Source organism: Chaetodon auriga, chromosome 20 (genome assembly GCF_051107435.1).
Source record: "Chaetodon auriga isolate fChaAug3 chromosome 20, fChaAug3.hap1, whole genome shotgun sequence".
In the NCBI taxonomy this organism is placed as follows: Eukaryota; Metazoa; Chordata; class Actinopteri; order Chaetodontiformes; family Chaetodontidae; genus Chaetodon; species Chaetodon auriga.
The window spans coordinates 4,585,535-4,608,749 of NC_135093.1; the positions used below are offsets into that span (position 1 = coordinate 4,585,535).

The 23,215-nt window shown below is 44.7% G+C and overlaps 1 protein-coding gene across 2 annotated transcripts in view; it reads left to right on the forward strand.

Annotated features, from left to right (window-relative positions):
- The first annotated feature begins 200 nt into the window (after positions 1–200).
- Positions 201–23,215, forward strand: part of cox10 (cytochrome c oxidase assembly factor heme A:farnesyltransferase COX10) — a 29,540-nt gene continuing 6,525 nt past the window's right edge. Inside the window, exons 1-4 of one of the 2 annotated variants that reach the window (XM_076759846.1) lie at positions 201–351; positions 1,047–1,189; positions 1,389–1,770; positions 2,554–2,678. In XM_076759846.1, the coding sequence (XP_076615961.1) occupies positions 327–351; positions 1,047–1,189; positions 1,389–1,770; positions 2,554–2,678 (675 nt within the window). In that variant the 5' untranslated portion in view covers positions 201–326. The remainder of the gene's footprint in view (positions 352–1,046; positions 1,190–1,388; positions 1,771–2,553; positions 2,679–23,215) is intronic. The other variant, XM_076759845.1, reaches the window with a different exon arrangement.

The following is a 23,215-nucleotide window of genomic DNA, read 5'->3' on the forward strand; positions in this document are numbered from 1 at the left end:
TTGTTATCATTCGAAATTAAATTTGCTTATTAGTCATTAATTAACATAAGAAGCAATAGACGTAATTTTATTGTAATTATAATATAATTATTGAACAGTCTGGTACTGTGATAAATACACGTTATTATTTCGGTTGTTTTCTCCTTGCTAAAGTATCTGCGGCGCGTTTGACGTCTTGTGCCCCGGAAGTGTTTGTCTTTACCTAACGAGGTCAAAATGGCGGCTCGCTGCATGTGAAGGGGTCGAAACGGGAGCCGGCTTTATGATTCGAGAACATGTATAAAGCGCCATGTAGCAGACTGTCGGGTAACACGAAATGATATGTGATGTTTCGCTTAACATGCCGACGCGGTACAAAGTCTTTTTTTATCTGTTCCCGCTGAAAGCAGCTTTTAAAGCTAAGGCGGAAGCTAGCTAGCTAGCTTAGCATATAGCTGTCCGGATAGCGCCTGGGATGTTTGGCAGGACGCTAGCAGTGACCTTAGATGGAAGTCAACCTCATCAGCATAGACCAAAATTAGCTAATTACTGCCTGCTTTTCTAGCGACAACGTTTAATCTGTTTTGTTATGACTTTGTGCTGTGAGATAACGTGAAAAGCTAGCGTACAACGGTTGTCTCGTTTATGTTATACTGGAGTATTTCCTACATTTTAGTCTGGTCATTGATGTGAATGTGGTGTGTAAAATATCAGTAAGACCTCTCAGTTGAAGTGTCAGATTTATTGCAGAGCAGAATCATTCTGCAGTCGCCGTAGCAAAATGTCACCCAGCATATTAGCAACTGAGTGTACTGCTAAGTGACATAACTCTGTTAACATACGTGTATATAACTTTAAGTGTTAGGTAATACATCAGTTTTATGACTTTTAATGCTTAATACATTCTGTCAGATTCTGGTTCTAGCTTTATTTCATTTACTTTTACATTGTTTGCATATCTGTGCTTCATTCCAGATTGAATCAGTGTTTAATCAGATTTAGCAGATTGAATTAAACCAACAGTATTTATTCTAATGTCTAGACATGGCGTTTTGTATTCCTTGCAGGTTTGGTTGGTGTAAGCGTGAAACAGAAATTAGTTCAAAGTGTTCCTCGATGTAGCCAGACTGCCCGCAGCCTCATCCAGCTGCACAGAAGAGATCCGTCAAACTGGCTGACGTACCAGCATCTCAACTTCCTGAAACGCCAGGTATTGTTCACAGGGCCCAGTTTGCCTTTGTTTCAGCTTCCTTTGCAGTTTAAAAGTGTTGTGTTGCTTGTTATTAACGCACTTTCTTCCACATCCGTTGAAGGTGAACTATTTTTTGCAGTAAATGTCTGCATTCAGTTGTATTTCCATAGCAGTGAATAATCCCATAAATGACATCATTTGCTTGCTTTCCTTTCAGTATGTATCAAAGAGCAGCAGTGAGCTTCACCAGCGCGCCATCCCGAAACAGGCTCCTGTTCTGACCATAGTGGATGAGAGAGATGACAGCGTTGAAAGACAACTGCAGAGAATACCAACCATTGATCCTGTGGCACAGTCAGAGGACGTCACCAGTAAGGCACAGCCCAAAATATCCACCTTGAAGCACGCCACAGAGGATGCAGCAGCACGGAACGATTCTGTGTCCACAACGGTTTCGGTTTCAGATGAGACTCCTCATATTCACGAGGAGTCGGAGGAGGCAAGGGAGGCACGTCTAGACAAACAGTGGAAGCAGCTGAAGGTTGATGTGGCAGACTTGCCAGATATCTACGCCAGGCTTTCCAAAATCAAACTGACAGGTAGAGGACACAGTACATTGCGTGTGTCTGTGTGTTTTTCTGTGTTTTATTGACTGCGCTGTGTTATACCATCTCTGACTGCTGACTCCTCACTACTCTAAACCGGCTGGTAGGAGTCACAAGTGATCAACAACTGCTTGGCATTTCCAGTGCTCGCTATAAAACAAGGCTTACTTAGTCTGTTGCAGGTCAAAAAACAGTCATCTTCTTGAACTGGCATCAGTGCACCTTTGTTGTCTAAAGCTTCAACCATTGTCACAGGAGACAGCAGCATAACCTCCTTCCTCTGCTATTGATCTGTGTGCTCTGTATGTTTCAAACAACCTTCGTTTTTCTTACTGTAAATGTCTAAAGGTGCTACTTCCAGGGCAGCTTTGGAGCAGTGGGACACCTGCAGTGTGTTCTGTTATGTGTTTGGAACATACTGAACATACAGATCAACAGCGGAGACATGAACCATGTGGTCAGTTTCACGCGGTGTTATGTGTTCAGTTGAGTGTCTGCTGTTGGGTTACACGTACTTCTCCGCTCAGCAGCACTGATTGGTTGACTCCACCAAGGTGTGCCTGGTAACCTATGAATGGTTGTTATTGACAAACAAATAAACAGATTCATTTGCACTACAAGAGATTAAACTGCCCTGTTTAACATCTCTTTTCCTTCACACTGCTCTTTTCCTGTTTACACTGAATCAGGCGTCTGCAGCCTTTACTGTTACTTCATGAAGGACACTTCTAAATTCCCATTTTAATTTGTTCCGTTGTTCTTGCTTTGTGATTCCAGCATTGGTCGTCACGACTGCGGCAGCTGGCTTTGCAATGGCTCCAGTGCCCTTTGACCCTCTCATGTTCTTTGTGTCATGTCTGGGAACGGGCCTCGCCTCCTGTACCGCCAACTCAATCAACCAGGTCAGTTCTCCTCAGGCAGAGGCCAAACAAGGCCAAGAATGGCCAGTTCAGTATGTATGTGTGTGCTTTCTGTTTGGCTCTTTGCAAACCTCACGTGTAGACCCAATCCCAGCACAAGCTGTCTGAATGTAAAACTCATCAATGTGTGAATAATGTGATTCAGCATCCACTGATTGACTGTGGAGTTTAATCAACACGTCTGCGACACATTGTCAACAAAAACTGAACATCATAAGTTTCACACAGATCGGACGTGCTGCAGGAATATGCAGGTTTATGGTGTGATAAAGTGGTAAAATGAATGATTAACCACAGCTAATTTATTCAAACTACAAAGATCCCACGAGGCAAAAAATATTAAACACACGGCTTGTGTAATTGTTTCAAGAATGGCAGTAAACAGTACAGATGTTTCTTGCCTTCCATAAGTTTATTTTTTAAGTACCAATTTCCTTTTGGAAAGAAAGTGTTGAGGACTTGTCTCCGAGCTGGCAAGATATCTGTTGGTCCTCTCAAGAATAATAAATTTTTTGTTGACATGTTATACAAACATGAACGAGCTTGTTGACAGACACACACATCCGCGGTTCTTTTTCTCATAATGCTGCTTGTGTTCTAGAAAACGCTGGAAGAGCCAGCACGTCCCCTTTTTACTCCTTCTGCATTCCTCTGTTGCTACACATCTCAGAAATGCATCGCGCTGACTGTAATGCTGTTATTATTTCCCCGCTGAAAGCGTTTTTTGAAGCTATAAACCGAGACGCTGAGATGCCAAGAGTAAGTGGGACCTCCCTCTGGTGTCTAGTGCTGACGTTGTCCATAGGAATTTGCTCCGTGACTTAAGAATATTAGTGTAATGGGTGACCTCTCCCTCAGCCTGAGATTGAACTCTTAGTAGTGTCTTTGGCCTGTAATTTGGCAAAGGCCTCGATTACACTGCAGGTTCCTGCCTTTGGGGCCAGCAGCTCCCCTTCTACTCGATCCTTCCCTCAGCAGCAGTGTTCCAACTGTCATTGTTTTACGGCAGTAATGAAGTGCCTCACCAAGTCAAACAAACTCAAACTGTACTGATACTGATCACCCTGGATCTGAACTTGCTTTCTGTAATCTAAATACAGTCTGACCCCCCTGTGCATCACCTCAGGGAGGCTATGTCCATGGATGTGAACATGCAAATGTTTGCTTAGTTTTGTTTTTGTCTTCAGGTCTGAATAGTGTCAGTCAGTCCATCGCTCGGGTTAGCTGAAACAGAGCTGTGCTCCAGCTCCTCTGTGCACCCCCAGCTCACACTGGGCAGGTGTGTAAATATCCCTCAGGTATTTGAAAAATGTCCCCCCTCTCCTCACGCTGCTGAGAGTAGCCCAGGCTCCAGCTCCAGGACGTTCAGAGCGTTGAGTGATGTAAGAGGCGGCTGCCACTGTTTGTACCCTGGGTGTCCCTTTATCTGTGGGCCCACCCTCACATCAGTCCTGTCAGTCTTCATTTTCTCCACTAACTCAGCCCTGAGGTCAGGATACGACATGGCTTCATATTTCCTTGAAACAATGTTATTTGCCTTTCGGTGCCTCTCCCTCGGCCGTCTCCAGTCAGGTCTAGTTTCAGGCTTACAGTGAAGGTGAAGCATGGGCAAAGGTGCAGATATTGACAAATTAGGCAAGTGTGTGTTAAGGCCTGCATTTTTTAATGTTTGCATTAAACCAAAGTGGACCGTTCATAAAGCTTCATTGTGAAAGATTTCTGGTATTTTATTGTATAAATGGACCTTCCAGATATTAATGATATGAAGGACAAGACTGTGCATGTCGGAAGATTTCAGAGTTGATTTTTGCGTGTTACATGTGGGTCGAATGTGTTCTGTGGTAGAATGTGTGGTATTTTGGGAACGCTTCACATGGTTCCTGTAGATAAATACACAGAGAACTGTAAAGAGATCCTGGTGGAATATTACTTCAACATTTCTCTGTTTTCACAGACGGCCTTGTGTGTATTAGCCTGAAATTTATCAGCGTGCACTCTGTTTGAGGCCGAGAAGTCCTTTTTTGTGGCGAGAGGCTGGTATGAGAGCCCGAGCCTTCACACGAGTCCGGTTCGTTCTGCTCCTCCAGCTCTCGTTCCCCTCGGGGACATTTTGCGTGTCATCATAGTTTTAATTGGCAAGAAATGGAGATGGGATTATTGTTTCAGACAAATTAGCCACCTGTCTTGAAGTGAGTCTGACTTTGAAGTAGCTTGTCAGACAAAGCCGTGCGAGGGAGCGTCTTTAATTCAAACAGCGAGGAAAAGGATAAACATCATTAGGAAAGTAAACTTATTTGTCGTTGTCGCAGAATCTTGTCTCCCTCTGCTTGTCTGGTATGAGAAGTATGCGCTCTTGTCCATGCAACGTAACAGTTATTATTGGTGCTGCTTTGTTTGGAGATAATTATACACACAGAAGCACGAAGCATGTCATGTGTGACACATAATTGCCTGTTGCACTGCCACTGCGGCGGTCTCGGCACTTCTTTGCAACGCGCTAACACACTCTATCCGCTCCTTTTGTCGGAGACACACCCTCACCTGTTTGTAATTGATCTCACACTTTGGTCATCCTTTTTTTTCATATTCCTGAAAAGAAAAAGTGGAATGGAGAAGAAAAACATCCTACCTTCAGATCTGTTGCCAGGGTTTCTTTTTATTCTTACGCCCTTTCATCTTGAAGAACTGGTGCTTCACCATTAGTGTGGTTAGTCGTGATCAAAGCTGGATGTCCTCTTATATGAAAAATCAAACAAAAGCCTGTCAAACAAATCAAAGCAGAGAAAGACCCTAGTGAAGATTGCTTCCTATGGATTCTGTTGCTCGGGTCTAATCCCTTAATGCTCGGCATCTAAAGGGGCAGAGGAGTGTGCGAGTATGTGACCACACAACTGTCGAATTACCTTGAGGAAAGGAGGAAAATGCCTTGAGGGAGAGAAAAATGCTTTGGCTGTTGGAAGTGGCAGCCAGACCTTCAGTGGAGCTGTCAAAAGCCAAGGCTGCTCTTTGTCCCATTGGGAAGTGCCTGTAAGGCAAACAGAAATGTTGTGGTTTCCTTTTAAAATGTTACTCTATTTAGGAAACTGACGGAAGGGTGTAAGCACTTGGAGTCACGTAACAATGGCATTTCACCGTCTCGAGTTTCTCACCACAGTCAGAAGACTTAATGCTGTCATGTCTGTCTCACAATCAGCGAGGACAGTCAGCTCCAGCAGCAAAGGGCTCTAATTGTCCGAGCTTCCAGTTCAAGTAGCTGCCGTGTGAACTTCTCTTAGCGTGTTATATTTTGCTTGCACCTTCTTCTTAGTGCTTAGGCGGCCGTTAAAGCCAGCGTGGAGGTGTTCAGCTGAAACGGGGAATGCACTGAAGAGAAGAGAGAAATAGCTCCGCCGGCTCAGAGTCTCAAAGGCTTCACGACAGAGTTCCTTCTGTTCCCGCTGGGCAGAATCCAGCCTAATATTAGTAGAAAAGGTGCTGGTTGGTCTGGTCTCCCGGCCCCGTGGGCCCCACACCAGGGCCGGCCTCCACAGGTGTTCCAGCCGTCATCACCTTCCAGTCTGGCCACTGCTTCAGCTAATTGGATAATTGGGTCAGATGAGAGTTTCATGCAGGAGCATACAAGACCCCGGGAAGCCCGAGGTCCCCGGCAGGGCGAAGCAGCCCTGATATGGCCTTTTACTGTCAAATTAAGCACCGCTCGGCTATTTTGACAGCGGCTATAGTGTAAGTCACACCGTGTCAGCTCGCGTGTTTGTTTTGATGAAAATTCAAGCTGGCTTGTTTTGTGGCTGCCTAGTGTCATTTCTGCTTTGGTGACCATGACAGTGAGTTTTCTTTTGTGTCTGTGCCTCTCCTGTGGTGAGCTGTCTGAGGCTGGCACGCACAAGCGAGCCCCCACAAGCCCCCAGCCCATCCTCGCCTACCCATTCAAGCTACGCCCTCCTCTCTTGTCCTGTGCAGGCATGCATTATTTACCCTCCTGCATGCCTCCCTGTGCGTGCATCTTGGTCAGCCCCTTCGACTGTGTGGGTACATGACAGAACACGGGGACAGGCTATGCAGACAAGCATGTGCTATCAGGACATTCCCATAATGTGTCTTTGAAAGCTTTTTAAACGATGCAATACTTGAGTTTAATAAGATAAAGAATCACCAGTCATTTTTTAGGGATTTAATTAAGGTCAAATTATTTCAAAACACTGTAAAAACAACATACAATTTGGTTCTTTTAGTGTCTCACAGTGTAAACTATGGCAGGACAAAGACAAAGATACAGCTACATGTAGAGGCTTTTAATCAGCAGAATAATGGAAACATTCAAACTGATAGCGCTCGGCTGTTATCTTAATCTTAATACTCAGCTCAGTGTCATCATATAAAGCCACCGTATCTCACTGAAGCTCGTGCTTTCAACTTTAAAAGCACTGTCAGACTCCTCCGAGTCTAACGATGCCACAGTATACAGTTTCAAGCACACGCTACCGCAACGCAGGCTTGTTGTCACAATTACGACCTTTATCTTTAATCTTATTTGCAGCGGCAGTGATCTTGTGAATCACATTTAATATCCGTGCATTTGGAGGCCAGGTTGGTACGCTGCCACCTGAAATGTGATCTGAGTCAAGTCTGGAGATTCCCTCACAGTATTTTACATATTGAATCCCCCAACTGAGGCATATCTAGTGCAAAGCATGAATCTGTAAGTGTTTTTAAACTCGACTGATGCAAATTGGAAGGCTGGTGCTAAAATCACAGTTGATTGAATTGGGTAACATCAGCACAATTAAGATATGTAACGTTTATAATGCAGACAGGAAGTGCACTACATCTACATGGGCAATGTAGGAAATGTGCAAGTATTCTTTTTTTGTGCGGCCAGTCAATAATAGGTACGAGGATATCATAAAGCCACCGATCAGGTTCTTCTGAAACTCTTTTGTATTATCTTCCAGTGCTTTTTCAAAGAAGTTGTTTGCATGCAAAGGGAGCAGCATCGCAGGCAATGTACCGAGACACAAAGTGAGCATGTTGTGAAGACTGTGCAGGCATGAGCTGGTTTAGGAAGTGCTCTCTGGTGTGTTATTTATACATGTTTCTTGTTAAAATCTATTAAGTCTATAGATTAGATAATATATCTGATGTCAAAATAAATCTCTACACCACCAGTACATTTAGTGTTTAATGTACTCCACTCACTTCTGAGATGGTTGGCTGTTGTTTGACACACTCAGGCTGTAGGTCCTGGTCCATCAGCAGCGCAGTAGGTGGTACCTCAGGCGGGGTTGGCGGCAGATTTGCTGTGCCCCAACAGTCAAGGCTGCCACGGCAATTTTACCGGATCGGGCTCCTTCCATTGTAGTTTGGGGTGCCTCGCATAACATGGTACCACTTAAGAGGATCGTTAGTTGTAACAGGACCTCATAGCTGCGAAAACCTCACCGACCACAGCGCTCTTCAAAGACAATGAAAACCTTCCAGTGGATTCGCTGCTGTTCCCTGCAGAGAGGAAGACTGACGACGTGGCTTCAAATGGGTGCTGTAGCATACCTGTAGCACGATGACATTATTTTCATTTATTTTAATTCACCGCCACCATCCTCGTACCAGAGTCCGTTAGATGCACTGCAGTTGATAACTAGAAAAGCTCCTGTTGAGGGTGTGCGGTGTTTGTTTTTCTGGCGTGGAAAGCTTCAAAGATATCATACGGCAGATGGAGTTGTAAAAGTATCAGTGCTTGTCATATTAGTTCCACTGGCTATGTTCTGTAATTGACTGTTCAAAAGTGTTTTGTCTGTCAAAGGATTAGGTTTTGGGCGTTTTTGCGGGGTGCCTTTTTAGATTTAAAGGCCAGACACATCAGAGGCTCAGCCAAATGGGCCATTTAACAAAAAACGAGATCCCCTCCTTTGTGCAGATGCTGCTCTTGAGATCTTGTTTTCCAACAGCTTAGTTAAAACAAAAGAGCAAGCTGATCTCTGACATTGATAGTTTGGAGTTTTTTGGTTTTAATGGTCTCCACCAAGCTGTTAGTTCAGCCTGGGAGAAGGCACGGAAATTCCTTTTTAATTGCCGAGCGAGCAAAAAGGGCTCGGTGGACATCTCTCTTTCGACGCTGGATTAAAATGAATATTTAACCAGACAGCCCTGTTTAATAGTTAATTTCTTTAAAGCCTTTTGTCTTTGTCGACCACGGGGTGCCAATCCATTTCAAACTGTACAAATGGATCTCTTGCAGCCTCAGACGGGAGACAGATGCTTTCCCCTGATAAAGTCATGAAGGGTAAATCCATCTATTATATACCCTCAAGATAATGCCCGAGGGGACGCAAGAGCAAATACTGTTGCCAGGCAAAGTGTCAGTGAGGCATAGATATAAAGATTTTAATAATATTCTGCTTTTCTAGTAATGTATAATAATAATGTTTGCACTAAACAAACAGTGTATTGAGAGATGATGCACTGATAAAGTCCTGGTTCTTACATTAATGTTAAATCTTTCATAAAGCAGCTGTCTGTAATGAAGCTGTTGACATTGTCTTTGCACATTTTGTACATTTCAATTGCAGCTGAGGGATTAAAACATTTAAAGGTGCAGGACGAACTCAGTAAAGTACTGGATGGATACGGAACTGGAGGCGATTCATTTATAAAGCGGAGTTGGCAGACAACAGCGGCAGTCTAATTAAGTACTTGTAGGTTGTTGATTTTATGCAGTGCAGCTTTCCCATTGATGTGAATCCTTAAAATACCAGCTCACCTCATGCAGTCAGTAAAACAGGCCTTATAAAATCCAACCAAGTGAGTTTAGGAAAGTATTGGAAACAGTTAAAGCGAAGTCTTTCCCAGTATTGGTTTTCAATCATTTCCCCTCAACAAGACATTTATATCAAATGATAGAAGATATACTACAATGAGCCAAAGGTCAGTGTGGTAAGACTCCAGTAACTATACCATAAGTACCATAAAATACTTCAAAATGTTAAAATGACGAATGGTAGCTCCTCTGGTTTTCGGAGTGTGACCTGGCGTCAGCGATCACACATGATGTGTAAAAGCCAGTGCTGGCTGTTAATAGTTGTTTACTCCAGGGAAATGACCCCCAACCTTAATTATACCCTTCCCCTTCCATGCACGCAAAAGCTAACTCTACCTAGCATAAAGGCTAACAACGGGCACTCTCACATCTTCAGTTCTGGTTCTGTGTCTTAAAGGGTAGCTTACAATCACAGCACATACATATTAACATGTACATGACTTTTTTCACTTGAGATATACATGTTTTCATCTGAAACTCAAGCCTTTGCACTTCAAAAGGAGAAGGCCTCTTGTAGGAGATGTCAACCACACGTCGTCATCTTTTGTGAAGATCGCACTCAAGAGATGCAACACTGCTCACACGCAAAGCGGCTTCGAGCTGTCAGTGCTGCAGCTTGTTTGGGCAAACACACCTCGCCACAATAGAGCTGCCGTCGCCCGAGGGGATGAACGCGACTGACTGATGGGCAGGTGGGGCTCCTCCTCTCCACCTCCCTGATTAGCCTTTAGTTTTTCACAAAACACTGTGATTATGGGTTTCGGTGATGAACAAGGTGAGATTAACACCATTGAGACTTGAGTCAGAAGAGGGGGGACAACACCCACCCCGGCTCTGTCTGGCACCAGTGAACCTTCGTACACCTCACAGTGACTGTGGCAGTGACTGACCTCATGCAAGCTGATTATATGTTGTTACACCATCTTGGACGCTCAATCTGACGTATCTGTTCTCTGTCTGGGTAAAAGTAGAGGCTGAATATTTGTGGTCAGCTTGTTAGCACCAGAATTTGTCTGAACAGAGTGCAACTTCTCGAGCTCTGTGTAGCAGCGTCGGCGCTGTCGGTGTCTCCGTTTCAGCCTCCTTTGACCATTCTGGACCTGCTTCGCCTCTGAATCAGATAGTGGCCTGTCAGCACCTCCAGCGTGCATTGTGGAGACAGTCAGTGCGGAGGCCCCTGGATGTCTAGAGGACAAACCGCTCCTCTGGCAGCAGTGTCACACTGAAGCAGATTGCGGACAGTGATAATGGCTCGCTGAAGATGCACTCCTTTTAGAAGTGGCCTTCTCTGCCTGTCATCAACCCTTTGCACTGCTGCGCATTAGCAGATTGGGGCCAGAGGTTTGCATGCCTGCCTGTTCAATGGACGTAATATCACTGATTATTGCCAAGCCGTAGCCCAAATGTTTTTGTTTAGCGGAGCAGCCCAAAATTACCCTTTATGACATGAAGAAAGTAAAAGTATTACGACAGAAAAGGCAGTGATGCTGAATGTGTTTTGTGATGCTAATGTTTGTCAGATGAATACATGCTGTGTTTTGATATGTGGTACTGTACTGCATTAAAATCCATGACAGAGACGTGAATACCAAATGTCATGAAGTGATCTGCTGTTTTCTGTTGAGTCCAAACTTAATAGTTATGTAGCTCTTTGTATTTTAGCCTGCCTTCGTCTTTTTAGCTGCTGCAGAGATAATTGTACATGCGGACAGTTTCTCAGTTTATCTGTGCACTTTATTGTGAGATTGTGAGACTTCACAAGCTTCTGGCCTCGACCTTTTTCAGAAAAAACGGGCAGATGAAGTCAAAAAACACGTAGCTTGAGAATAAAACATCCTGATGTTGAGCCGGGACGTTTCTGGTTTTATGGTAGCCAAACAATGAGCAAGTAAAAGATGTGTTTAAGGTATCTCCTTTCTCAAGACGTCACGTTTCTGGATTTGTGTATTTTTTATTTATTTTTTCCACGAAACTCAAGTTTGCCCTCTCTATCTGAAGGTAACTTAGCCAAAGGCAAGTAGGAACAGTCTTTGTAATGCTGAGATCCGTGGATAATTAACAAAAGCAGCCCTGTTTATGGCGTGCCCGCGAGCCAACCCTGAATGCTAATTTCATTCAAACGGAGAAGCTTTTGGGGCGAGGGCATCACAGGGAAAAACAAAAATGGTTACCCACATGCACCAAGGATTTCCCTCAGCCTTGGGTGTGTCTCACATTTTCAAAATCTCAGTTTAATAGTCAAATTTATTTAGTTTATTTACTTAGCCCACATTCACAAGGCTGTCTCACAGGGCTTTACGGTCTGTGCAGCAGAGGATGGCACGTTCAGGGTTAAATTCATTAGGCTTTCCATCCTGCCATGTGCTGAAAGAGCCGTGTATTATTTTAAATATTAACAGGGGCAGGATTAATTAGACCCAGATTAGCATTTACGTGGTCAGATGGTTGGCTAATTGAACGAAATGTTAGTTTTGTTGTTCATTTGCTGCAGCTTTGACTGATTTTCATTTTCATGAAGTCCTTTAAAGCCTTTTGAATAAAGGGCTGTTCTGAATAAGTATGCATTATGCTGCAGCTCGTCTGTTGAAGAAAAGCTCTTTTGGTACGCTATTGTAAAGTGCTCTCTATCAGATGAGCATTATGAAGACATCGCATTCATACCAGACCCCCTAGATGTAGACTCGCTGTCACTTCTCACTACTCTGCAGTTTGAGTAATTGTTTCCGTGCTTTCAGCTTCGGCTCTTAATACTTAAAATTTAAAAAGGGCTCTCGCCTGTTCTCCAATGACTATTATTCAGACTGAATTTCCTGAATCTTAACTGCCACCCAGGCCCTCAGTCCTTCATTATGTAATCACACAGCATACGGTGAGCAGTTGAGAAAGCCACAGGTGATATTTAGAATACAAAACAGGATGCGTTTTGTGTGACCGCGGCTTTTTGCCTTTGCTCATAATAATCACATTTAAAAGCAGAGATATTCTTGAGGGTGATATTGTTATGACTGTTGTGACCGTGCTCATTATCGGACACTCTGAAGACATTTTCCATTATATAGTCTATCTTAACGTTTTCTACGCTGCTGTGCAGGAGTCTTTCTCAAAAACACAGGTTCATGTTAAAACTCCTGTTCTCTCTCACAATCTGCATAAACCTGCAGATGCTTTTTCGAGGTGAACCTCAGTAAATCCAGTGGAATGCACACTCAGCCATGCTGTGTCTCTTCCTGTTATCTTCCATTAAATGCATATGCGAAAAGGACAGAGGTGTGTTTCCCTGTGTACGTTATGGGTGCACCTCAGGTGATTTAGATAACTGCACTGCGGGGACAGGACGCCTGTTTCATTAAAACATGCTCTAATCTGAGCGCTGAATGTGTCTGGAATGAGGCTGCTTCACCGGACCCCGTTTCCCAACATTAATAGGTTTTTTTGTGCAGCGTTCAGTGTTTCAGTTAATCTGTGAATTTATTAGCCAGGCTTATGCAAAAAAAAAAAAACAGCGTGCATCACGAGGTCTCCGAAACGGTGAGAGAGTATGCAGGAAGGGTAAAACTGTTGACGTTCAGTTAAACCTGGTGCTCTCACGGCCGTGTGTGTGTCTGCACTCAGAGACTCAACAAGTAATCTTTCCTTAATGTTTTTCTGTGTTATTCTTTGAAAGCTCATCCTCAGGTAACCTGAGCAGATACTTCCAGTCAGGTGAGGCTGAGAGGGCCAGTCACTGATCTCTAACAGCACGACTGGTTTCTTGTTGTGAGCAGAGTTGCGTCAATCCACTTTGAGTGGTATTGTACGATGCCCAAAAAATATGGTGGGCTTAAAATTGCATTATTACATATTTGTTTTGCATGAAAGCATCAGGATACGGAGTCTGGATTGGTGCGTGGATCGGTGTCTGTCGGATATCAGATGCATCAGTGTCACTCTCAGTGTTGGATCAGTTTGTGTTTGGGTTATATTTTTGTTCGTTATTTCCACCTTCCTGTTCCTGCATGGACTCCTGCCTTCCCGTCTGCTTCTTGAGCATCCGCTCTAAAGTCTTCCGGTGCTGAACGGCATCTACTGCCCTTCATACGGGGTGGCGGCACTGAAGAGCACAAAAGGCTTAGCGAGTCTGCCTTTGTGTCTCCGCCTCAGTGTAGCGTTGTGTCCACCTGTCCTCCTCCGCCAGCCTTTCCTCTCTCACCTGAGGAAGTCGTCCTGCCGGGCTGGGTGTGGACCCGTGTCTGTCTCTGCCTCACAGGAAACTCTGCAGATAGTTAAAAGGATCTTCAGCTGCGTGATGACACGGCAGTCTGTCCGACTCGGTCACGCAGCAACCGTTGATTACCGCTCGCAGCGCAGTCCTAACTGTACCTACCCTTCTACTCTGTATATGAGGCAATGCTTTCTGCTTTGTAGCTAAACCCCACCTGGGGATTACAAAGGGATTGTAAAACCACACTTTTTTTTCTTTTTGTTTACATCTGCAGCATAACATTACTTTACCCTCCTATGCTTTTACGTCTTAATAGCTGTTTTGGCTCATTACCGAGGCTCACCTGTAAGCCGGCTTTTAGAAACATTGCTGCATTGTCAGCCCACAAACAAAAGCAATGCATCTGCTGAAAGCGTGGCTGTGTAACTGTTACCTCTGCTCTGGCCTCTGTCATTAAGGCTGGGTTGTTTTATACATTCTCAGATTTGTCCCAAAAGGTAAATTGCATTTTATTTTCCCTCTCCGTGATGAAGGAGTCCTTGTATATTCATTCAGGTCCAGTTCAGCACAGACTCATGCTGCGCTCATCCTCCATGGCATTATGTGCCTGCCCACATGCCTCCAACACAGCAGCCGTGAACACACACACAAAAAAAGGCCTTGAAGCGCGACACGCGTTTCGCTCCGAACGCCATTAATGTCCACATACGTCACTCATTCAAGTAGGAAAGAATGAAGTGCTGCTGTGTGTCCCACTCATTACACCCACACTGCTGTAATCAGTTTGAAGGTGATGGACATCGGGGTGTGTGCCATCCATGCGTGTGTGTTTTACTCTTAATGTCTTTGTCTCAGATCTCCAGATCCTGGGGATTTGGCATTTCCGCTGTCTGTGCACTGGTAGTGGTGCCGGGTGGTGGTGCTGGTGGGGGGGTGGGGGGTGTCCTGTACTTTTGCTCTGTAGGCCTTTTATCTGTATGTCTGTCTTGTAGTAATGGCTCGTAAGGAGACTCGGGGGTAGAGTGGCTCCAATCTCACCAGCCCACAATTTTAATGGCACTTTGCTGCTTTAAAATTGCTCTTTGTTTAAGGCTTAGTTATATCCTTTATACAGTGTGCTGGGAAGCAGACAAGGAAATGTGTCTTTTAACTTCATCTTTAAGGAGGCATATAAAACAGACATTATCCCCTAGCCTTGTAATTTTTTTTTTTTTTCTAAATAAGCCTGTAAATGGACATTTTCGGATATTTACTTGGAAGACTTGGCTATCCTGCACCAGCCGTCTGTCAATAAGCTCAGCTGAAATCGTGTCTTTGTCGGGTTTGTGGCCATCATCGCTCACCCCCAGGAGCTGAAGCCAGCACCTCCTCCTCCGGACGCACTGGAAGCTGTGTCACGTAGCGTCCTGACAGGGAGAATCTCTGTTACGTTCACAGGACAGATTGTTGACAGCTCACTTCTAGAACCCATCGAGAAGCTAACTGGTTGCCTTTCCACTTGAGGGGATAGCGAGAGAGGCGAGGGGATCCGGAGAATAGGGCAGAAAGAAGGATGGGTCTCGGGGGGGCAAGGCTCTGGCAGTGGAGGAGGACAGACTCTGACAGGAACTTTGTTACCCTGTTCACACAGTCTCATCCCATTTGCTCCTGCAAACAAGATTGAAACTCATGGATAAATTATTTACTCTCGCTGCTTTTCGCCACTGTTTACCGCCTGTTCCCTTGTGTTGGGTGTATCTGCAGATGTTCCACCCCCATATAAACACAGTTCAATCTTTTCCTTATTCTGTTTCCTGTCACTCAAACTAAAAAGAAGATGGTTAGCACACTAGGGGTTGTCTTAAACTGAGTTTATAGGCTGAAAACCACAAGTCTCTCTACTTTATAGTCAGGGATGTAACAGTTGGATGGTATTTTTTTTATTTAACACCAGCCCAGTGTGCTGGTTAAAGAGCGTTCCCGCCTACTTCTTTGAGCTAGTTCAGAGCAGACCGTTGATATTAACCATGTGCTCTCTTTGTCTTTTCCTATTTGGATCAAGAAGGAGGTGGTTGTGAAGCTCTGCAGGATGCGATTCAGTTTATTAGCAGTTTTACTTCACTGCAGAGACGAAAGAGACGAAACCTGCAAGTCTGCACAAAAAATATGTCTTCGCACGCATGGTATATTATACCGAGAATACTATAAAGTATTTCCCAAACTGTGTCGCATGTGTTGTCAGAAGTTTACAGAACATGCAGGCGAGCAGAAAGGGAAGGAGAACAAAGAAGCTGATTGAACAATGTAAAGCCTGTGTCACTGTGTGTTCAGTTTGTTGGATCTGCAGGATGTTTTCAGAAAGAACCTTAAAGCAGGCGGCATGAGACCCGTGACCCATGTCCCAGCATGCCACAGTGCTTGAGATAAGACATAAAAACAACAAACGGACGGGGGATAATCAGGTTTATTCTAGTTTACCTGCAGTATGGCAGGAGAATAGGAAAGATGAGTTTGTTGTTGATGGTTTTTTTGGAACTCTTTACCAAAAGACCTGTCGTCTCTCTTCAAGTTGTAACTGTCACAACACAAACTTCCTGCTCAAGCCAGCGATTGTCAACGAAGCTGTCACAGCTGTCTGATTTGCTCCTCACAGTGTCTGTCATGGCGCTTGACCTTCATCCAGAATTTAGATTTAATATCGTTAGAGGGTAATGCAGTGGATGAGTGGAGAAAACACTGGCTGCACACAGAGAACCAGGCCTCACTATGTGTCCTCGTCATCATTTTGATTTGAAAGGCTCGTTGAATGAGCCTGTCTAGATGAAGGGGTGGGTTTTGCCACGGGTCACTGCCGCAAATGCAAATCTGCCACAGGTGCTGACGGCTGCTGTCGTGTTTGAGAGAACAGTGAGGGCCTTCACATTCGTCTGCACCTTATCAGTTCTAATTTCCAAGGAGTGCCTCTCCTCAAAATCTTCAGCAGCAGCCCTATCAGAGCCGTGTTATTAAAGCCGACGCACACACACACACACACACACACATTCACACCCGTTCCAGTCTCGTTGTGGTCAGACGCAGCTGTGCACGAAAAATCTAAACACTCGCATTCTCTCGAACACACGCACGCACCCAAACTGCTGAGAGCCTTTCAAACTGCACGTCATGTCAGTCACACTCTCACAGCTATTTGCAAATGCCCAGCGAAGGCGGAAAGGACTGTTTATTTCTTTTTAAACAAGCAACCACACACGCACACACAGAGCCCCGTTCTACGTATTCAGCTTTCCCTGATGTGTTTTCCCACACTGTGTGAGACTGAATAGAGAGCAGTCGAGTGTGCGCACGGTTAATGGTAATCAGGAACTGGAGTGAAATGCCCTCGTTAGTGAGAATGTTAACTTATCGGGCTCAGACTGGAGATATGGCTGGCCGGCGCTCCAGCCAAGGAATTTGTCTTGTTTGCTCAGCAGATATGTTTACAGTGGAGTGAAAATGAATGTGTCAGCCATGGTCGAGTTCAGTGGCACATTATACCCAAACCGCCTTCTGCACGTGAAGATTAATATTTGAAACTCGAGCCGCTTAACGTCCACAAATTCTATATTCTCTAACATTCTTACGGCGTGACGTATAGTTTGACTAATGTGGCAGATTTATGAACCGGGGTCTGGAGTCGTAAATGGTAGGTGCTCCTTCGGTGACTTTAAACAAACACGCCCTGTAATGAAATATCTGTTTCTGAGAGAGGCTTTCCTGATCCTGCTGTCATCCCTGCTGCCATCCACCGACAGTTTGGCTTGTAACCTGAGTCCTCCCTCACACTAGGAGGCACTGTGGCCAGGTCTCGACGCAGCAATAATGGTGGCGGCAGCGGTGATATGATCCGACACACGAGCACGCACGATGAGCTATGACATCATTTCCTAACGCACGCCACATATTCCCCCGGACCGCCTGCCTGAGCGGCTTAAGGCGGTCAGAAATAGACAGCCCTCAAAGAGTTGCACACCAAAAACTTTTCTATATGTTGCTTATGGAGGCAAAGCAGCGGCTGGCAAAGCCTCCTTTGATCAGACGAGTTGGGAGAAAGGCAGCGTGTAAGAATAATCCTCTACTTTTAGCAGTTTCTGTTTCCAGCTCCTCTGGCTCCACCGCTCCTTCCTCTCAGGCAGCGAGAGGAACCCCTGCACTAAGCTTTCCCAGATCCTGCTCATATCTTCACAGGCAAACAGACTGATTAGGGCAGAGGTAATGTGGCTCCGCTCAGCATTAATTGGCTGATTAACATAAGGACAGTTTAGCACTTCACTGTCCCACACTCAGGCCATTAATCAAGAGGGAGGCCGTGCCAGCTGAACGGCTGCCAGCAGCTCGACACGGAGAGGGAGAAGAGGTGTGGGTTCAGCTCACAGCTGAAAGGGGGACGTGATCCACTCTTTGGCCAGACCGAGTACTGCAGTCTCTACAGGGGCGCCTCGGAAGAACCAAAGGAGACGAATGTACAGCAGCAGGACAGTGCAGATCTGGTATTCAGGACCAGGAAGTACAGTAGTTTCAGCTTGGTTTGTTACATGCTTTTAAAGGTCTGAAGGAAACACTGTGCAGACGTGGAAACGTGGACCACTCAACCGTGACACAATGTCCACGTCGTAGGTCGTGTGATTTAGCTTTTTCCTGATTTCGTCTCTCGTGAATGGAAACCGGCACAGACAGTTTGAGCCTCTCGCGTCTAATCACACCATGCCCTATCATTTCGTCACATCAAAGCGTCGCAGAGGGCGAGCAACCCGAGAAACATCTGCCAGCTGTCCGTATGCAGCATTCCAGACACAGACACATGTCTCCTGTTTTTATCTTTCACCTCCACCGCAGATAGTGTGAACTAAATATTGCAATTTTCTCAGTGACGGAGATGAAGTGATGGAGATGTACTCGGTACTCTTTTTAACACTTAACTGCAAAATCCAGTGTCAAGTTACGACTTCTTACAACCAAACCATGTGCAGGCTATGGATGAAAAACTGTTTGTATAGTGTCATTTTTATGGTTTTAGCATAAAGGGAATCCATCACTGCTGGTTTGGCGACATGAGTTCTTGCACATGTTAATATGCAGCGAGCTGTGATGATATTTTTTATGCATTTTCCGTAACGACCAAATTAAAATCCATTCTCTACTTGCACCCATACAGCTGAATGTGCATTATCTCCTCCAATGTACCAATTATAAACCACCAGCCACCCTAATTACAATGCACACTGTTTGCTCAGTGTTCAGCTTCTCTTTAAAGTTGTGTTTCTGATTTTAAAGCTCATCTTCCTGCTTTCTCATCTGTCCTCCACCGTCACGTCTTCTATGCTTTTTGACTTTTTTCCTATTTCTTAACACTCTCACACAGGTTCCTGCTAACAGTTTTTAATAAGTACCTGGTAAGTGTTTAACAGGTTCTTCTGGAAAGCAGTGTAAAATCGCAGCATTGCTCACATAGCTCCAAGACTATTCATTTCACTCAAGAGACATCAATAGCATTTCTGTGACAGAACAGCAGTCCCGCTTCTACCACAGAAGCACCTTGAAATAACCTTAATCTGCCATACCAGCGCCTTTGTGTTGTGACTAGTTGGGTTGCATGCCTTGTCGTTTTTGTCCCATTTCTTTTCTTTCATTTGACTTCAAAACATTGTGAATGTCTGCCAGAAACATTGAATTGACTTCTGAGGAGAGCTTAATCTATGTAAATCTTTGGCTGCTTGTTTGTCAAGTGGCTGATCAGAGACAGTTCACAGTTGGTGTTGAAGGGGGCTTTGAGAGCTCTCGTGCTTTTTTAAGTAGACTTGGCTGGCGTGCATCGGAGCGCCACCCACCCCTGTGAATGTTTGAGTCTCCCATTCAGCCCCAGTGTGCAAACAGGTGACATTCTGACAAGTGGCGACTTGGTCTTTTTGTTGGTTTTAGCTCGTGCACCTGGGTTTCCGAGACGTGCTGTTTAGGCCAGCTGATGTTTCTGTGAGCCGAAGCCGTGCAGCTGCTCAGCTGTGCGCCTGTGTTTAGGCACACTCTTTCCTCTCGACTAAACACAGTAAATGCGCAGCGTGTAGTTACTGCGTCGCTCCTCTCCGACCTTCGCTGTACTTCCCGTTGTTTTTGCAAGCAGATAGGAGGCATGGGTTGGTAAAGTTGCTCCCCGTGGGGAGCACAAGGAGCGGCTGGTGCACGATCAATTACAAGCTCTTCAGTTTTTCAGTCTTGTTCATTCTCCTTAATTAAGCGGTCATAGCGGCCAACTTCATGATATCCACTGAGTGGAATTAAACACACATAGTCAAAACGACGCAGCCCAGTGGCACCATAAATTATATCATGATACAGAGCCAGATTATCTCCCGCCTCTTCGGCACTGGAATAGGAAATGCCTGCCTGCAGCCTGTTATCAATTGAGCCCTGGTGGTTGGCAGTGGATCACGTTCTGTCTTTGATAGCTCGGAGGTTCTGGCAGCTGAACACCCCCTCTCCTTTGCTTCTCACTTTGGTCTGGCCTGTTTTCCGTCCTCATCATCTGGTAGATAATTGTCCCTACAGTTATGGGGGTTTTGTGTGTGTTTGTGTTCATAATTGAAAGCAGCAGACTCTCCATAACTTCCGGTTCAGCCGCCCAGCCACCTCTCTGTGTACAGTGTGTCCAGAGCTGATTCATTGGGGTGGGGTTGGTATTGATTCAGGCACTTCTCGATGCCACTGTGTGGTTGTATCTGAAGCCCAATCCATTCTCTCATCCATTTCAGAAAGCTTTGTTTGCCGTAGGTGCGCTGCCTTTAAAAATGTCCCATTTTGCTCCACTGCTCAGCATTGTCTGTGAGTGAATCATGAGTGAGCTCACAAAAGAAATCGCAGCCTGCTGTTTCAATTAGATTCGTCATTATGTGTCAGTGAGTGACATGAGCGGGGCTGCATCGGGTGAACAACAAACAAAGAAAGACACGTCTGCTTGGCTTTACTTCATAGACATTTTCAAAAACTGAATTTCAACATCGGTGGACTGTTCATGCCACAACAAGCCCCACGGACACTCCCCTCTTTGTGGATGTTTTTACAAATCCTGCAGGACACAATGCAAATTATTACAGAAGAAATTAAAGGAAAGCTGAAACGAAATCTCTGTTGAACTATGATCACAAAATGAAATCAAACTCTGTGTTGGCATTTTCTATGAAATCACAATTGTGATTACAAGTGATACATTTGATCATGATTTTAACACTGTCATCACTCAAATTAAGAAAATGTGTTGCTTTTTATTTTATTTCATTTTATTTATGACCTCATTTTTATCCAAATCATTTTTTTTCTGGGCACGTTCACGTTCATAAATGACAAAGAAAAGCAGCAAATTCTTACATTTAAGAAGCCGAAACCAGCAAATATTTGACAATTTTATTGAAAAATGACGAAACGATTCATCGATTATCATAATAGAAAGCAATTAGTTCTTTCGATGGACTAATTGATTAATTGAATAATTGTTGCAGCTCTAAAATATTAGTTGACCCCTGAATAGTAACAGAAACACTTTACATTATTAAAAACATTATGTTCACCTTAATTAATATTCGTGTTAATGTTGACGGACTAATATAATATTTATTCCAGTTCTGTTTAAGTCTGATTTGCATCTATGGATTTGTTGATATTCGGTGGTTTACACTGGTCAGAAGTGCTAAAAGCCATAACCACTGAACGTTACCAGTTAATGACAGCGTCAAGTGAGCTGGACTCCATGCAGGTAAAGACTTATCAATTTTAAAGTGGTGCACTCTGAACCAAACCTTGAGACCTACCTGTAGCAACACCCGTGCACAAAACACAAAACACAAATGGCCCAATTATTTTAATGCCATCGTGTAACACATGGCGGTGGTGGGCGGAAATAATGACACGGGCTGAGAGGGCCGCTGATGCGAACCAGATGAGGCGCTCGGACTTAAAAGGCTGAGAGGGAGGACGGAGAGCAGAACTGGACAAACTGTGAAATGACAACACGGCGCACGCAGCGGGGGTGGACCGAGCGACTCTGACATTCCCATCAAATCATCCGTATACACACGCGACAGGTTCATCCAAACAAAGGCAGCACTGTAGGTCTTGTGTTTTGAAATACTTCTCTCACTCTGGAAAGTTATTCTTTGTTCCTCCTCATATTTACTCTACAGGTGCCTTTATATGCCTGTGGGGGTGCAATGCACAGAGCGCCGTTGTGCACTGTATCTGGGCCTTTTTTTTAAATGTGGGATGATGTTATTGGAAACTAAGTGGATCCTTTTTTATGTGAGCGGTGTTACAGCGAGCTTGGCCCCGGGCCTGCCCGAGGCCGGGTTCAGCAGCGATCAGCTCCGGCCCGGCCACAAAGTGCATTTCACTCTCCAGTGCGGCCCCTGACCTCCTGACGCATTTCCTGACCCAGGAAATAGAATTAACACCTCGGCCGGGGCCTCGGGGTCCCACAGCCGCGTACACAGCTGTCCATTAGCCTGGTTCAGTCCAGCTAGCTTGTGCTGCAGACAACTGAACCGAAGACGGGGAAAAGGGAAGCAGGAGACTTTCCTCAGAGCTTATTCCAGAGTTCATTTGAATGTTTTTGGGTGCTTGAAGGATTTTAGTGCCACTGTGATTTCAGCAGTAACTGGAGCCAAATAAGGAGATATATTTACCTGCTTTTCAAACTTGTAGGCATGACCATCAAAGGCTCTGTTTCTCTTATTACTCATGCTAATTTTTTATCTACAGAACAATAGCATAACTGTACTTTGACCAAACGGTTGCTGCACTGGGTCCATCTGATCCATTTCTGGTCAGAAGTCCTGAAGAGGCTCGTGCAAACCAGGATGACACATAATGTAAAGACTGATTTTGGAGCATTGTTGACCCACCCAACATGTTTGATCTTTGCGTTGCTTTGAGTTTGGATGTTGCCTCCAAGTCCCAGTCGAGGCTTGTGACATATCCTGTGCGTCAGACCTTAACGGTGCAGCCCACTCCCCGATGTTCTTCAAAAAAAACCTATACGAAAATGAAATTCAATGCCTTCCACCAGGAGTTTTTTAATAATATGGTGGCTTTCCGATGTCACGAGTGCAGTAAATCTGGGAACTGGGGTTTAAGAAGAGAAAAGTGGATTATCTGTTTATTGGATATTTTATGTGCACCATATATCAGAAGAGATGGATCTTGATATTCCGTAGTTTAAGTGCTTTATCTGTTTTCTTCATTAGTCAAAGGCTCTTATGCGGGCAAGCAAATACACATATCTGTGTGCTCGCTTACACACACACACACACTCACACACTCACACACACACAGATTAGCCAGTTCCTGCATTTAAGCACCCCATGTGTTTGCATTTTAGTCACACATTGCCAATCTCTTGGGAGCACTTTGAAGCATACTCCTCCAGAGCAGATCATAAAACAGGAGTATAAGTAGTTTTTCACATAGTTGTATCCCAGAACACCCCCCACCGCCGCCTCCACC